General features: G+C 42.3%; 1 protein-coding gene across 5 annotated transcripts in view; it reads right to left on the reverse strand.

The window, feature by feature from the left end:
- Positions 1–17,448, reverse strand: part of POLR3B (RNA polymerase III subunit B) — a 133,555-nt gene that overhangs the window by 7,513 nt on the left and 108,594 nt on the right. For 3 of the 5 annotated variants that reach the window (XM_057486441.1, XM_036891169.2, XM_057486445.1), the window contains 5 exons: positions 17,280–17,383; positions 16,491–16,657; positions 12,658–12,771; positions 9,585–9,758; positions 3,057–3,488 (listed from right to left, as the gene is read on the reverse strand). In XM_057486441.1, coding sequence (XP_057342424.1) covers positions 3,359–3,488; positions 9,585–9,758; positions 12,658–12,771; positions 16,491–16,657; positions 17,280–17,383 — 689 coding nt within the window. In that variant the 3' untranslated portion in view covers positions 3,057–3,358. Of the gene's footprint in view, positions 1–3,056; positions 3,489–9,584; positions 9,759–12,657; positions 12,772–16,490; positions 16,658–17,279; positions 17,384–17,448 lie in introns of those variants that run through there. The other 2 variants (XM_057486444.1, XM_057486443.1) reach the window with 1 other exon arrangement.

Raw genomic sequence — 17,448 nt, forward strand, 5'->3', positions numbered from 1 at the left:
GCCTATATTTGAATTTAAATGGAACTAATACTGTGTGTATCTTTTTCACTTCTTTTACCCAATATTATAGTTGTGAGCTTACCTATGATATTGTTATCTGATACCGATATGGCGGTTTTTCGTTGCTGTACCGTATTCCACGGTGTGCCCATACCGCCACTTACTCCATTGTTAATGGGCAGGGGTTATTCATAAGTTGGGGTTACTACAAATCACGCTATTAGGAACATTTGTATATGTGCCTAGTGAGAACATATACACATACATTTCTGCTGGGCATACATATACCTGAGAATGGAACTGCTGGGTACATTCAGATTTAATAGATACTGGCACCAGTTCAGCCTGTGCTGTGATGAATTTGGCAAATGCCTTGAGGGGTACTATGGACTGAACTGTGTCCCTCCAAAATTCCTATTTGAAGTTCCCACTCCCGATATGACTGTACTTGGAGATAGGGCTTGAATCAGATCATTAAGGTTAAATGAGGTTACAGGGACCTTACTCTCACAGGACTGGCATTCTTTTGAGGAGGAAGAGACACCAGAGTTTGTTCACCCTCCTAGCACTTGCCGGGACAGGCCATGTGAGGACACGGAGAGAAGGTGGCCTTCTGCAGCCAGGGAAGGACAGACGCCTCACCAGAAACCAAACCTGTCAGCACCTTGACCTTGCACCTCAAACCTCCAGCACTGTGAGGAAGTACGTCTGCAGTAAGCACCCAGTCTGCGGTCTTCTTTATGGCAGCCTAGCAGACCAGTGCAAGTGGAAGTGCTGGGAAGGTGGGCTCACCTCAGTGGGCTTCCTTCCTAAGTGTGATCTTGGCCTTTCTAGTCCTGGTGTCTTGGCAACTCCGCGTCCACCTCTTGTCTCCCCAGCTCTTTGACTCTGCCAAAGGTCAGGCCAGGGTCGCAGCTTCTCAGTGGCCTTGGCATGGCTTTCTAGCCCCTCACCCCCGGGCCACTTCCAACCTGAAGAAGCCTTGAGGGAGAAAGTGCTTCGAGGGGGCCTGTAAAAGTTTGTCATTCCTGGAAATGGAAATCTAATCAGATTTTAAAACAAGGAACTTACAAAAAAAACCTAGTAGGAGTAACTTACCAATTTTGGCCTTTTTTTTTTTTTTTTTACAGTGTTTCTGAGTCAAACTGCTATACAATGTATATCTGCTAATTTTTGAAGTATCAATCTGACATAATTTTTTCCCCTAAGGATGTTTCAATTTGGAACCCACACTTTCTAGATCTTTGTTAATTTAGAGAACTGATAATTTCCAAGAAGGTTAGACAGGCAACTCCCCTCAAAATGGTTTAAGTGCCAGGAATGCTTTTTGAAGAAAAGATGTTTAAGAAATACAACCACTCGGTGGCATTTGAATTAAAAAAACTGTCACATTTGGTGACTGAAAAATAGAATCGTGGATGAAACCCAGACAAAGCCCTCCAAGTAAGGGAGCCTGGCCTCAAGGCCCTCACTGTTCCCCTTAATGGTGTGGTGTGGCATTTGGGGAGTCACTTAGCCTCTTACTGCCTCAGTTTCTTCAGTTTTTTAAAGGGAATCAACATACTTGTGAAGTGTTTCCAAATCTCTGGAGCACGGGTAATCATTTTGCCCTGGGAGCTCCCTCAGCACCACCAAGGCTGATCATCAGCGCTGAGTGCACAGTGTTCCGTGATAGCTGACGCCTCCTCCTCCACTGGTTCTGAGCTCCTCCAGGCTGAGGCCATGTCCTGATTTTTTTATCCAAACACAGTGCCTCACACATGACAGCCTTCATGTTGGTACCCAGCACACAGGCAGCAATTCCTGAACTGACCCTCTGCATGCTCACTGAAATGGTGCACCATACACTGCACGGCAATTATGTCTTCGATGGTGTTGATAAGCAGAGCTGTCACTTAATGGGAAATCGTCAAGCTTACCCTAGAAAATTCCTTAAGAGGCCCACACAATATGTAGGTTTTGTACATTCGATCCAGTACAGAAATCTCTAGGTGCCATCAGTTTTGAGAACTACAAAGCCAAATGACAGGAAGGAACATAACCAAAGCCTGGCCATTCAAATCCCTCTTTCTTTGTAATACCTACTGTGTCCTTGAAGTGAACAGAGACGCATGGTGACGGCTGTGGAAGGCCTGCTCACCTGGAGTGTGTCTTTCATTCTGTTTTTACTGTGGCTCCTCTAGGACTACATCTGAGTTAGAGCTTTTTATTGTGAAGAAAACGAAGTGGTGTTCTGGTTGGGTTCTCAGTTCAGTGGCTAGCCTGGCTCCTGGAACATTCATCTTTTGGAGAGTTCCAGTACACGTAGCTTGGTAAAGGTTGTGGAAAAAGTCCCTCGTATGTTTAACTTGGTTATACCCAGTTTCTCAGCCTTATTTGACAGTGGAGCTTGATTCTTGTTGGTGTGTAATACCTACTAATATGTGGAACATATTCAATGGGACATGCTGGGAATGCAGCCTTGGACAATTACTCAGTTTTTCTAACACATTTTATCATCCATCATTAACACAAGTATTTATCTGCCCCCAGAGACAAACAACTAAGAACAAATTAGATTTGGGTGAAGAAAGATGTCAAATTAAAAAGAAAATGGAAAGCTAACACCCTGGCAGGAATGGAAGGGACAGAAAAATTACAAAGCATTCATGGAATTATTTTCAGAGATTCAACAAATAGGATCACAGAGGTTCAAAACAGTAGTAACTGAGTCTGTAAGAAATGGTGACGTCCTTAGAAAACTTGCTTATGATGGTAGGAATATATTTATTGTATTTCACCAAGATTAAAATGAAAAGAGTTGGGTGTGTAAAGGTGAGACTCAGCAGTTGGGAGAACCCCCTCATAAGACCAGATAAGAAGGCTGCCACTCTTCCAGCCTCCCTCGGTGCTCTTTCCTTCATGCGCTGCTCACGTCAGCCACCTCGACGAGGGCTGAGTCAACCAACTCTAACAGATTCTTGATAGCCTTTGAGTTTCCTAAGAATCTGGATCTTAATTTAATCCCAAACATTCTTTTTAAGGAGGAAGGACTTTCTAATGAGTAAATTTCATGATACCAGAACATAAATAAGAGTTTATTTATCTCTCAGGGAGTGTCCACTTGTCAATCAGTCAGTATATGAAGGAGAGACTGCATCACAATCCATGTTGGCATCTTCTCACCCAGGGTCTGAGGCCTCACCGAGCAAGCTGGTTTAGTCGTTCTTCTAGGGTGTAAAAAGCTGCTCCATCAATTTTTTTGAGAGAGAGAGACCACTCAAAGAATTATTCACAGGAGCAGAAGTGTCCTCAATCCCTCTGCTTTCCACTGTGTTGGACAAATCAACTGTTCTTTAAAGAACCATCTTTACCATCCTTACTCATTGTATTTGGACAGTTTTAACCTGGGGATAATGTTCATCGACTGCAGTTCCTGGAAGAGCAGCTTGCAGGCGTAGGGAATGCGGAGGGAAGACACGTGACAGGATGACTTGCAGTAATGACACCTGAAACCCAAGCCAGTGTGTTAGAGGGATAGCAGTTCACCGACGGTGGCCTGCATGGGGGAAGAGAGGATTTTCTCTAAAAATTCTACTGCCATTCTATCAAGTGAGTTTCTATTCCTCAGTGTCCAGTCACACTACCAAACGTGCATGTATGTGCCTCCAAATAAAAAGCAACCAAGGAAGCCAAAGGAAAAAAACAAATATCACTCCCCAAATTTTAAAAGCAAGCAGTTTTAATCAGTTACTACCCCACTTTTAGACCTTTCTCCTTAAAATGCAAAACATCTGCCTATATACTTACCCTTGAATGAGCCCCAGAAATCGGAATCATCTGAATGTTACTCAGATTTATAATTTTTCATTGTTGAAAGTGCTTAAAGCCAACTCAATCTCCATGTATTTGATAAGCATCTACTACATTATCCTAATCTAGGCATTACAATTTTATGTCTGTTAGTATGATACTTGCAGTGTGATGGGAAAGATAAAATTTTCATAAAGAAAGGCACTGTCCAAACAAATGCTACTTATTTTTCCAGTGCCCTTCAAGCTTGGTTATTTTTATGAGTACTAGAAGCTACTGTACCTAGAATGTGCTGTCCCTTGTACAAAACTTAGGAACCTGTGTGTTCATATATCCCCACTTAATTCTCACAACAGCCCATGTTCCTAACCAACATGCCTGCTATTCCAATTAGGATTTTCTTTTCTCCTCATTCAGGAAGAGCCAGTGAACTGAACCTAGGTCTTAACCAATGACTACAAATGATCCTGGGGAGAAAGGGAAAGATCCTTTGGTCTCAGGTTTCAGACCAAAATCAGACCTCATCCTATACCTCAAGGGTCTAGGACAGCTGGGACAATAGGTAGCCAGTATAAATCATGAGACTTAAACAGGTAGAAAATTAGGTCCTCCCAATTTTAGGGGCAAATGAGTGCAAGAGGAATAGCAACTGATGCTGAAGAGACTCAGTGCTGACTGGAAACTGGAGGGAGGGTCCCTAGGGAGGAACCTGGGTACGTAAGGTCATTTTGGAGGGTAGTGAAGTAATATGTGTAAAACATGTAAATGTACATATTATTTAAGTAACTCCCAAAATGGCAAAAATATTGCACAAGAATGTTCATAGTCACACTGTTTGTGACAGCACAGAGCAGAAGGCTGCATGATGCCCAACAGGCTACTGGCTCTGTGACTACAGGACATTTATACAGAAGAACACTATGCAGCCATTACATGTGCTGGTGTGGATGCCTACTTGTTGAAATGTAAAGATGTCTGGGACACACTGTGGAAAGAAAAAAGCAGCTCTGTGAAACAGCATGGTCCCAGAGGGATCCACAGATGTGTTTCAGTAAATGTATAGAGACCCCCAAAATCATACGTAGCAAGAATTTTTCTATTTTGTAACTTTCAATATTTTACAAAGGGCAGGGATCATTTTTGCAATTAGCAAAATGCAACTTTTATTATTTTAGAAAAGAGAAGCCCTAAAGCTGAGAATATAAACTTGGTGGTGAATATAGATACGAACTTCTTGAGAAGAGAATGGGAAAAGAATGGGCTATCATGGACCCACATTTGGGTCCTACTAAGGTATTTCAGGGGCTGAACAAATACTGTGGAGTACTTGATTCCACCAACAGTAATAATAGAAACATATTTTTAATGTGCTTGGGTTGACCTAATTTATTCAGGAAGCCTGTTCATGCTTTAATTGGAGAAATGGATTTAACTGGAGTCAACTTCTTGCTGATCCTAATACACTGCCCTATGACTTCAAACTAATCTATTTAAAATTTCCATATGTGCTGGTTCATAATCCAGACAGTCCACTAATCTCTATTATCAACTCTCTCTCCATCATTTAAAACACTCCAATGCATATATATACATGAACATGCATATGTGCACACATATGTAAATAAAATTACCTTACCCTGTGTCTGCACAATTTCCAAAGAAGAAATTTGACCCAACAACAATAAAATAAACTGATTTTTAGGGCAAAGGCAGCAAAAGAAGGAGGCTTTGGATTCACATGAGAAATGACTGTCCAGTATAATATCCTCTATGAGCTAATTATCTTAATAGGGATTTTCTTTTCTCTGCCGTTTTCCTTCTGGACCTCTCCTTTGTGACTTATGCCCTTCTCGTTGTCTGCAGAATAACAGACTTGCTGTAAACATCCCCATAGCAATGCCTTACCAATGTGCAAATCACTGACAAAAAGCCAGTTTCAAGGTTTCGAACTGCTCTAATTACTCAGCCTCCATTGTGTTGTTCATTAAAGAGCGACTTCCTCCAAACAAATGCCCAGGCGCCCTCCTGCACGGCCAGCACATACTACCAGGTGAGCATGGCAAGAAGACCCGGTCATTATGCTCCTCTGCCAGAGAGCAGCACACAAGGAGGCCGCTAGACTAGCAGACTGGACGAGGATTTTTTTCTGTTGGCAACTGTAAGGATGCCACTCAAATTAGACATACGGTTTATCCAGGTCTGTTTAATTACAGTAAAGACCCTCAGCCGTGTAACCTTAGTCCTCTTTCAAAAGAATTTCAGATACAATATACACGGAACACATGAGCTTTGAAATCAGGCACTGCCCTCAGATGATCTTTAAATGAGACAGAAATGGAGCAGAAAAGAAGGTATGAATTTAACAGAATAATGTTGAAATAAATTACTGCTTATGTTAGTTTTCCTGAGTACTCAGGAAAGAGGAAAAGGGTTTCAAAACACATGAGCAAAGCTGGCTTACTGCTTGCTTGCTTTCTTTCTCTCTCTTTCCCCATCCACAACCCTTCCTTATAGGCAGCACAGGAGGGAATACAAAGAAGGTAGAAAAGGAAACTTTCTGGAGTTTCATGATCCCTATTTGAAATAAAATGACACTTTTCTACCATTTTTTCAAAATAAACTACTTAAAAACCCTTGTGCCAATTTGAAGATTTAAGCACAGTGGAACAAGTTTCTGGCATCTTCCTGTGACACCTTTTGCTGTTGTTGTAGATACACAGCCAAGACAACAAAAAGCAAACTCATTATGCATTTCCAAAGATAAACAGACATCTCAGAATTGAAACAAACTTCCCCATGCCGCTGATGTAAGAAAGAGACAGGCTTACACTTCCAACATCACCCCACCTCTGCAACCTTACCAAAGGAATGAACTGCGAGTGACCACCTCGTTAGTTTTTAAAATGAAATGATCAAGAACAGACCCACAGACCAAGAACAGAATAGAGAGTCCAGATATTAACCCAAGTATATATGGTCAATTAATATATGATAAAGGAGCCCTGGACATACAATGTGAAAATGATGGCCTCTTCAACAGCTGGTGTTGGCAAAACTGGACAGCTACATGTAAGAGAATGAAACTGGTCTATTGTCTAATCCCATACACAAAAGTAAACTCAAAATGTATCAAAGACCTCAATGTAAGTCATGAAAGCATAAAACTCTTAGAAAAAACCATAGGCAAAAATCTCTTGGACATAAACATGAGCAACTTCTTCATGAACATATCTCCACGGGCAAGGGACACAAAAGCAAAATGAACAAGTGGGACTATATCAAACTAAAAAGCTTCTGTACAGCAAAGGACACCAACAGTAGAACAAAAAGACATCCTACAGTATGGGAGAATATATTCATAAATGACGTATCTGATAAGGGGTTGACATCCAAAATATATAAAGAGCTTACGCACCTCAACAAACAAAAAGCAAATAAGCCAATGGAAAAATGGGCAGAGGAGCTGAACAGACAGTTCTCCAAAGAAGAAATTCAGATGGCCAACAGGCACATGAAAAGATGCTCCACATCGCTAATCATCAGAGAAATGCAAATTAAAACCATAATGAGATATCACCTCACACCAGTTAGGATGGCCACCATCCAAAAGACAAACAACAACAAATGTTGGTGAGTATGCAGAGAAAGGGGAACCCTCCTACACTGCTGGTGGGAATGTAAATTAGTTCAACCATTGTGGAAAGCAGTATGGAGGTTCCTCAAAAAACTCAAAATAGAAATACCATTTGACCCAGGAATTCCACTCCTAGGAATTTATCCTAAGAATGCAGGAGCCCAGTTTCAAAAAGACATATGCACCCGTATGTTTACTGCAGCACTATGTACAATAGCCAAGAAATGGAAGGAACCTAAATGTCCATCAGTAGATGAATGGATAAAGAAGATGTGGAACATATACATAATAGAATGTTATTCAGCCATAAGAAGAAAACAAATCCTACCATTTGCAACAACATGGATGGAGCTAGAGGATATTATGCTCAGTGAAATAAGCCAGGCAGAGAAAGACAAGTACCAAATGATTTCACTCATCTGTGGAGTATAAGAGCAAAGTAAAAACAGAAGGAACAAAACAGCAGCAGAATCACAGAACCCAAGAATGGACTAACAGTTACCAAAGGGAAAGGGACTGAGGAGGATGGGTGGGTAGGGAGGGATAAGGGGGAAAAAGGGGCATTATGATTAGCACACATAATGTAGGGCGGGGGGGACACACGGGGCAGGCAGTATAACACAGAGAAGACAAGTAGTGATTCTATAGCAGCTTATGTGCTGATGGACAGTGACTGTAATGGGGTATGTGATGGGGACTTGACAATGGGGGGAGTCTAGTAGCCATAATGTTGCTCATGTAATTGTACATTAATGATACCTAAGTAAATAAATAAATAAAGTAAAAAAGAAATGACTTCTTAACAGCCAGGTCTCATCAACTCCATACCAAAAATCATAAAATACTTAGCTAAAAACTTTTTGAATTGATCTAGCAAGGCCTACACTGCGTCTGCAAAGCCCACTCATTCCGACTCTTGAATGGACAGCTTAGGATGGGTGAGGCACTGGGATTCTTTCTGGAAGAGGCTTTGATGGGGAACTTAGTGGAGAAAAGGCAGCCATGTATTCCTCCAACCCCAGCAATGACTGCTCCCATGGGCCTAACTCTGTCCTTGCCGGGAGGTCCCCTCTCCAGGTAGGAGAGACTCCGGGAGGGCAGGTGCAAGGTGGTGGGGGTGTGCGCTGTTCCTCGGCCCTGTAGGTCTGCTTCAGGCCTTGGCAAGTTCATCTCCGGAAAAACAGTGACTAGAGGCTGGGGACCTCCAAGCCCTCCTGCCTCCAGCGGTATTTCAGGGCTCTAGATCACAACTAACCCAGAGCAGATCAGTTGTTCTCTGGTGGCAGAGTGCAACCATTACAAGTAGGAAAGGTGCTCTAACCACACAAACAAAAACAAAAAATATGTAGCATCATCTTTAAGGTGGCCTTTGTGTACTGAACTCTGCACAGAAATTATAAACTTTATGAATTACATAATTTACTTACTGGGAATCCCCCATATGCAGGGTCAGTATCATTTAGTCATTATTTTTTATTAAGTATCTACCAGGTGGTAAGCTGGAGAAGCAGGGGTAAATGAGAGAATGTTGTTAGAATGAGCCAGAGGCTAAGCTCTCTATGAACAGCCACTCATCTGTCTTATTCACCACTGTATTTCTGGGACCTCCAACAGTGTCTGGCACTTAGCAGATTCTACTAAGTATCTGTTGACTGAATGAGAAAGATGTGGTCTCTGACATCATAAAATTCGCAGTCCAATTGTAAAGCAGCTTGCTATGCAGAGAATACAGTCAACGGGTTGGGGTACCAGGTCCTGGTCCTGGCTCTGTCACCAATCTGCTGCAAGACCTGGGACAACATACCTGGTTTTTTGAGGTTAAACAAGAGTATCTGACACAATCTTCTCTAAAAAGTTTCTAGTTACAGTATGCTGTAATTCTAATATCTAACAATGAATCTGCTAGGATTTTTACAGGTCAATAGTGTTATAAAAAGTATGAAAAAATAAGATAAAATTTGTACTTGGAATTTAAACTCCAGCAATGTAGAAAGCAGAATATTAGGTAACAAATTAACATGTACATATAGAATCCCCAGTTCTAGGAATGTATGGATGGGGAAGGCTGCAGAATATGTGGTCTGATCCAGGGTCAACTCTTGAGCTGCGATTTAAGAGGCAAGGGGTGTGGGATGGGAGACATATGTTATCCACTTACCAGCCAGAATACCCCAGAAGGCCGCACTGCCCACAGACATCAACCTCAAAGGCATCACTTGAAATCATTAGTCTCTCTAGTAAAAGCATACTGGCTCCATAACCAATTAAACAGTCACGTTCCATTTCTCCAAGACGCAAACCACCATCACGAGACCGACCTTCAGTGGGTTGCCTTTTGAAACAAGTTAGACAAATGTGTTATTATTATATTAAACAAAGAGGCAGCACCGCACGCTAAGAACACAAGGCTTCAGAGCAGAGCTCACCTGAACTCAGACCACTTATGTGACGGGGACCTTTACATGCTGTTCAGCCTCTCAGCTTCCTTTGTACAATGTATATAAGAACCCCTATTCCAAAGGGCCATAAATAAGAGATGCAATACTATTGCTATTATTAAATGGAAATAACAATTATCTAATATTACATGATATAATAATAAATTAATACATAATCATATCAAAAGCAGTGCTACCAGTACTATTACCATCACTATCCTTATTATTAGGATAACATACATTAAGTCCTCAAATCAGAGAAGAGTGTCTTGAGTATTGTCAGAGATGTCTCAGTTCTCTGTTACTTAAAAGCAGGAAAGCTAAACAGAACTTAGAAGACTGTGGAAGAAACCCAGGCCCCAAAGTAGTTTTTGCCAGAGGTCCAGGGAGGAACTTTACCATTAAGAACTCAATTAAACGAACAGGAAAAGAAGCAAATGAATTTTCATAAAATTTGGACTAGATCAGGAATCATCTAGAAGGACAAGAGCCAGATGGGCAGTTTCCTAGTGAAGGAGCAAGTTCTGTGTCCTTCCCTTCAGGTGTGAAAATGCTCCATTCCTCCTTAGAGGGGGCACTTGAACTAGGGAGCAATTACCCCCAGATGGACTCACTGTAGCTTACGTAGCTGTTGGGCCTGAGAATGCATTAAAAGGTAGGAATCCAAGACGTAGAGACACTGGTGAAACTAGGGGATTCTGGAACAATTTAGGCAACCCCCCCACCCCCACAATGTATATGATGACTGTTTATTGAAAAAAAGAAAAAGAAAAATGTGAGTTCCTGGCTGGCTGATTTTGGAGCGATGCTCCTTGGAGGCAGTGGTGAACCTTGAGCAAGGGCAGGGCATAAACCTCTTGCTTTTCTTTGCTGTATCTTTCCATTTTTGTTGCTGCTGCCAGTTCCCCAAAGAGTTAAGAAGGTAAACACAGCTTATGCCAATACATGCTGAAATTTTACCTTTTGGGGTTGTTGAAATGCTGTAGATTATTTGTTGAAAGAAAATCTATGGATTTTTTATTTGAAAACTTTACAAATAGATCTCAATGAACACGCTACAGTGGAAACTTCCTACCTGGGCACAGCATTTATGTTTTTATCCACTGGTAGAATGCTTGTTACCTTTCCACTGGTAGAACCCTTGACCCAGGGGTAGAGGGGGAAGTGAAGGTCATTGGACAAGGAGAAGTGGTCAGATCACACATGGGCAGAAGCCAAAACCTGGATTTTAACCAAGATAACTGACTACAGACAAATATACTCCAGGCAGGCTTCATATGGAATACACAAAAGTAATGCTAAAATAATAATTTTTCTTACACAACAAAGCAAAAAGCAGGAAGTAACTGCTCTGACATTTATGTTACTCTGAAATAGTTTCTGGACCAAAGTTGTGACTGAAATGGAAGTTCTGCAGGGGACAGCATTCAGGGGAGAGATACACCTGACCCAAGTGGGGTCTCACTGCTGAGATTATTACCGTCTTAAGAATCTCAGCTCTTCTTCTCTCTTCTGCAGTTTTAAGCACACATGTATCTATCATTTCAGCAGACATGTGCGACTGCTCCGTTTTAAATGGTCAAGGGAGTCATCTACACCTCTTCCTGGGTTAAAAAGAAACAACCCGAACACCACCTGCCTCTTCCCTCGCCCCCTCCCCTGGACTGTCGCATACAAGCAGTGCCAGTGAAAGTGGTCATCTCATGGACCAGTGCTGTATACATCCTATATTCAAACATCTGACATTCACCGCCAAGTTAGGAAGCGGGTTTGTCTCCACATAAGAGAAAAACCAAAGCTGAGAGAAGCCAAGCGGTCTGTCCGAGGGTCATGAGAAGCACTAGGGGGGGCAGGGGGCGCTGGTGAGCGTGCACCCTTGTCCACCTGGCTCAAGGGCCGCGCTCCCTCCTCCTGTGAGCTTCCGAGTGCTGCGCACGGGGCGGCCAGTTCTTTGCCGGGGGTGGGGGTGTGGGGGTGGAGGGTGTGGGGAGCGTCCCGGGCACTGTAGCATGTTTGGCAGCATCCCTGGCCTCCACCCACCAGATGCCAGCAGCTCCCTCACCTTCCTCCCAGCTGAGACATCCTAAAGTATCTTCAGACATTGTTAAATGTCCCTATGGAGGCAAAATTGCCCCTGGTTGAGAACCACTGCTCTAGACTACATTTCTCCAACTGGAAAATGTGGCACAGAACATGTGAAATTCAGTATTTATAATTCCCTTTCCCAAGAATTACACCCATTCATCAACACATAGACATTGTGCTTGGGACTGAGGGCACACTGGTGAATGGGGCTCATGTGAGCCCTGGCCTCCTGGAGCTTATTTAAATAAGCATGCGAGTACAGGTGTCTATGTTCCAATAACAGAAGTTCCAAAAAATAATAATTGTGGCTTGGGCTACCAAATTATGTACATATGTGTTTTCTGTGCACACATGGGAGCATGCAGGTATACCGGTGTGTGTGGGGGGTGTCCATAAGTATGTCTACATTCTCATACAGGAGCCTTTATGAATGGACCATATTTGCAAATTGGTACAGAGTAAATGACTATGTCAGGAGACTGTTGGCAAGACCTAGGGCAGGTTTGCTCTTGTGCCTATGAAATGATTTTTAATTTGTTGCTATTTTTCCATGTTAATCAGATATATGATTTTTGTTGATAACTAGTACCCCAAATTTTGCTATCTTGGGAAATAGAAATTTTGTTCAGTCTGCTTATTGCTCTATTTGGAAATGTAAGGTAGACTTGACTGCACTGTAGTTTCTTTTTGTAAATGCTTTCCTCTTACCTGGTGAGGACAGCTCGTGGTCCCCGGGCCCGGGCATGCATCTTATCCAGCACCATGTGTTTCAGTTTCTGATAGTACACGGGGCCAAAATAGATGTATGCTTCCAAGGGCTCACTGAAAAGAAAGGTCAGAGTTTTGGGTTAAGAAACTAAGTATGGACTAACAAGAAACAGTCTTCTCTAGGATTGCTCACTGGCAGGTCCTTATTTGTTCATGTACAGGCTTATGACTGAGTGGGAGAGAGTGATTTTCAGTCTGAACTGAAGGCAAAGGCTAGATCTGAAAAAAATGCCAGGTACACATTAAAAGATACAAGAAATAAAACTTTAAAACAGGTTGTGAAGCAGTGTGCCCTGGGTGGCCCCTCCTTCACTATTATCACCCAAGCCAGGCGCCATCCTTTCCCGCCTGGACTACCGCAGATAACCTAGTTGTTCCCCTGCTTCCACCCCTATCCCGTGACAATCTAATCTTCACGCAAGAAGCCAGAGTGAGTCTTTGGAAATGTAAATCACAGCAGGTCAGTCTTCTGTTCTAAATTCCCAATGGCTTTCTACCACACTCAGGATCTGTATCCCCCAAACTGTGTACCAGGGCCATAAGGTCTACCCTAATCTGGTTCGTGCTCATCTCTGACTCTTCCTGTTCCCTCTCCCCATCATTCATTCTGCTTAACAACAGTGGCCTCTTCACTGCTCCTCAAATGTAGCATGTCTGCCTGCTTCGGGGCCTTTGCACTTACTATTTCCTCTGCCTACAACATTCTTCCACCAGGTATTCACACGGCTGTCACACATGCCACCTCCTCAGAGACTCTCCCTCACCACCTTACCTAGAGGAGTCCTCCCACCCCAGCACTTCTGTGGCCCACACTGTCTCAACTATTACCTTGGTTTTATTTTCTTCGGAACACTTAACACCACTTGGTATTAGAGTACACATCTATTATTTCTCTGATTATTGCCTGTCTTCCCTACACAAAGTAAACTCCATAGGATAAGAACTTTGTACTACTGACCCTGCCTGGCATATAACTGCTGCTCGATAAATGTCTGTTCCATAGCTGACTCGGTGAATCTTTGGAAAAACTGGAGTATGAGCTTAAAAAGAGAGAGAATATATAAGTGCTTTGACAGAAGAAACTTTTTTCTTTTGTCTGGAGCAAGAGTAGCCAGGAGATTGATGGCCTTAAAAATTTTTTTTATCTACCCCAGACTTCCTCAAAAGAGAAGAATTGTTTACCATGTGCCATTAACCCGTGACTTAATCCAGACCACAATCCAGGGAGGAGATATCATCACCCCTATTTTTAACATGAAGAAATAGGTACAGAGGCCTGAGAGTTTAGGCAGGAGCTGGTGAGCAGTACAGCAAACCCAGCGCTCTCCCTGCCATGCTGGCTAGTGACGGACCAAGTCAATTTGGTCCACAGCTGTTCTAAGAGTGGGAAGAGCAAAGGACAGCAGACATGGCCGAGAGGCACATCCAAGCCCTCGGCCCCTGCCTGCCTGGTACACTTCAAACACCTCCAGCATCTTCAGCAAAGGCTTTGGCAGCTATCAAGCCCCTCCACTGGCCTAAACACAACCAGATTCTTGGAAGACACAGAGTGGAAGACACAACGGACAGTGTGTCAGGAGACTCTACTCTTGTCCCAGCTCTGTCTCATAGTAGTTACATGACCTCTTTATCTCAGTTTTCTTAGCTGTATAACAAGGTGGCCAGACCAAGGTTCTTCCCAGCTCAAACAGTGAGTGATTCTATTCCTCCAAAGTATGGTTGCTCAGGGTAGAATTTATGGACCTCTGTCACCTAATGCCATTCCATTATCAGTTAAATAAAGCCATACACAATTTTTCCTCCTAGTTATTTATGCTCAAGAATGTGACAAGGGATGAAATCTGGTGGGTGAATATGTTTGCAAGCCCTTTGTGGAACTTTCAACTGACAAGCTAGTGTTTCTCAAACTGCCACAGAGATAAAAGGTAAAGAAATGAAAACACTAGCTGGGGAGTATAGGGGAAGGTTGTGTAGACACATAGCTTACAGCTGTCTATAGGAAGCAGAGCAAAACCCACCCAAATCTTTCAGTAAAATTATGTTCAGAAAGTCCACCAAATTGACTAATTGGTTTTACTTTCTGGGCAATTTTTGCATTATTTCTGAATGAGGAGCAAAAACTTAAGATGATCCGTTAAGCAGTAACAATTGTGTTTTTTGAAATGGACCATTACTCTTTTCCTATAATGTAATTTTCTATAATCTCTTAAGTATGATACACTTAAGGAAATCCATATTACTGTTTGGATAGATGATTTTAGAAAGCACCCAATATTTTTAACAGATACAGGTGTTCACCATTTTCATCACATCTGGGTAGTCTGTCTACAGCACTAAAATCAAGCTCCATGTTCTCACACATGCTTCCCTGCTGAGTTTCACTTGTTCAAGCAGTTCAAAACCTCAGAAGAACAGTATAAACATTATGTCCCAGGTTTTACCTGCCATAAAATACATTAAGTATGTCTTAATTTGAGCAAACTGATTTGATCCTTTAAACCATGTGTGAGTCAAGTTTCAAAACCTTGTCATTCATGAGTGGTTCAGGGACACCTGTGTCTCCAGGGGAACAGGCAGACCCAGGCTCTGCTTGTGTGCATGCACCTCCCCTCCTGCACCCTCACGTCAGGCGGCGATTGCTGCCGCTTCACTGCCTCCAGCCCGACTGGCCTCTGCCAGGTCCCTGTGTACCAAGATCTGTCCCAGCGTTAAACATGCTTTTCCTCTGCATGGGACACTTTTCAAATGGTCCGTTCTTCTCACTCTTCCAAACTCTGCTGAAATATCCACTTCTTCAGAGGGTCTTCTAACCTATTCTTTGCCTTTGTTTTGGGGAGGGCTATTTGTATTTTTGTTTTCATTCTTTTATTCAACAAATATTTATGGAGCACCTGCTGTGTGTCAGGCCCTGTGCTAGGTACTGGAATTAAAACAGTAAACAAAATGGACAAGCCCTGCTCTCACAGAGGTTACATTCCAGTTGGGGAGACAAATATTATCATATGTAGTATTATTACATAGTGTATTTGACAAATGATGACTGCTCAGAGAAAAATAAAGCAGGAAGTGGGCAATAATGGGTTTGTAGCTTTAAATTAAGTAGCCAGGGTAGGCCCTTCTGGTAATGGACAACGGAAGTTATCTCTGTCTTATTTCTTAATGTCTAGTAACAAATCTTATGGTCGGCTCCCTAGGTCAGGGACCATCTCTATTTTGTTTACTGATATATACTTAGTACCTGCACATGTTAGGTATTTAACACATCTTTAGTGAATGAGTGTGCAAATGTTACGCCTCTGGCTATCTGTTGAGAGCACTAATTATCTGATATTCATCTATTAACGCAGCGATGACTTCAACAGTTAAGGGATTTTGCATTATATACAATTGATATGCTCTTTAAAAGTTGTGCAGAAATACTATTCTGGTGAATTAAATCTTTCCTACTTTTTACATGATAGTTTCCCCAGTAAAACAGCACCTCTTAATTTATCAGTTTTCTAATTTGGATTTTCTTTCCTTTTAGTCCTAGTTTTATTGAGATATAATTGACATATAACACTGCAAGTTTAAGATATACAACGTGTTGATTTCATACAACTTATATACTGCAAAAGGATTACCACCATAGCATTACCTAACACCCCCATCATAAATCTGGATCTTCTTGTATCAGATTTCTTAAAAGGAGGAAAGCTGTGTATCTTAAGGGCTATCACCACTTATCCTAATAAAATCATCCATTTTCTTCAAAATGTCTAAAACACACTCACCCTGTGATGCCAGATGTAACATAGTCTTTCCCCAAGTAGTTATAACCATGGCGAACGAGGTCTTCACACACATCCTTCACTTTACTGCCTCCAAACGCAGTGCCATAGTGGAATCTGCCATCTAGCACGCCGGCTTTGCCAGCCAACAGCTCAATTAACTTTCCCACCTGTGGGATGTGCACAAATTAAGTGAGCACCTTCCTGTGAAATAAGAATTGTGTGTGCTTATTGAGCTCTGGCCTATTTTCCCCAAAAGTTACGAGACTACTACCATTAGTAAGAATACAAATTAATAGTGGCAAATGTTTACTGCTCTTACTGTGTGACAGGCTGTTGGGAAACCTTGACGTGTGTGATGGAAATTTACGCTTCCCCAATCCTTTATGAGATAGATGCCATTATTTCCCTCACTTTACAAATGAGGAAACTGAAGGGCAGAGAGGTTAAGTAACTTTCCCAAGTTCTACAACTGATAAGCAGTGGAGTCAGAATTACAAAACAATAACCACAGAAAGGGGGATGCATTAGTTTCTGTAAAAGGGGTTCCTTTCTGCTGAGGGCGGAGCTCATCACTGAGGAGACTGCTCTCTAAGGGGAGGCCAGACCTGCTACATGTTCCCTCTGAGACAGGAGTAGCCTTACAACCTCAGCGGCCAGAAACCGATACATTTGGCAAGGGGTTCAAGGGCCCTTTAAAAAAATCAGCTTCAGGTTCCCAGTGCCTCCACTCACTACAAATCAACCACCTGTTTTCTCCCTTAAAAGCAGTGGCTCAGAAAATGTACTGACCGTCATTCGAGATGGGAAGCCATGTGGGTTCATTATGATGTCCGGACAGATGCCAGAATCACAAAATGGCATGTCTTCCTGAGGCACAATCAAGCCACAAACACCTGGGGGAGAGAAGATTTCACACCAGGTAAAGCCAACCAGCAGAAAGGAAGAATACAGGACTTAA

This window comes from Manis pentadactyla, chromosome 10, assembly GCF_030020395.1.
Source record: "Manis pentadactyla isolate mManPen7 chromosome 10, mManPen7.hap1, whole genome shotgun sequence".
Classification (NCBI taxonomy): domain Eukaryota; kingdom Metazoa; phylum Chordata; class Mammalia; order Pholidota; family Manidae; genus Manis; species Manis pentadactyla.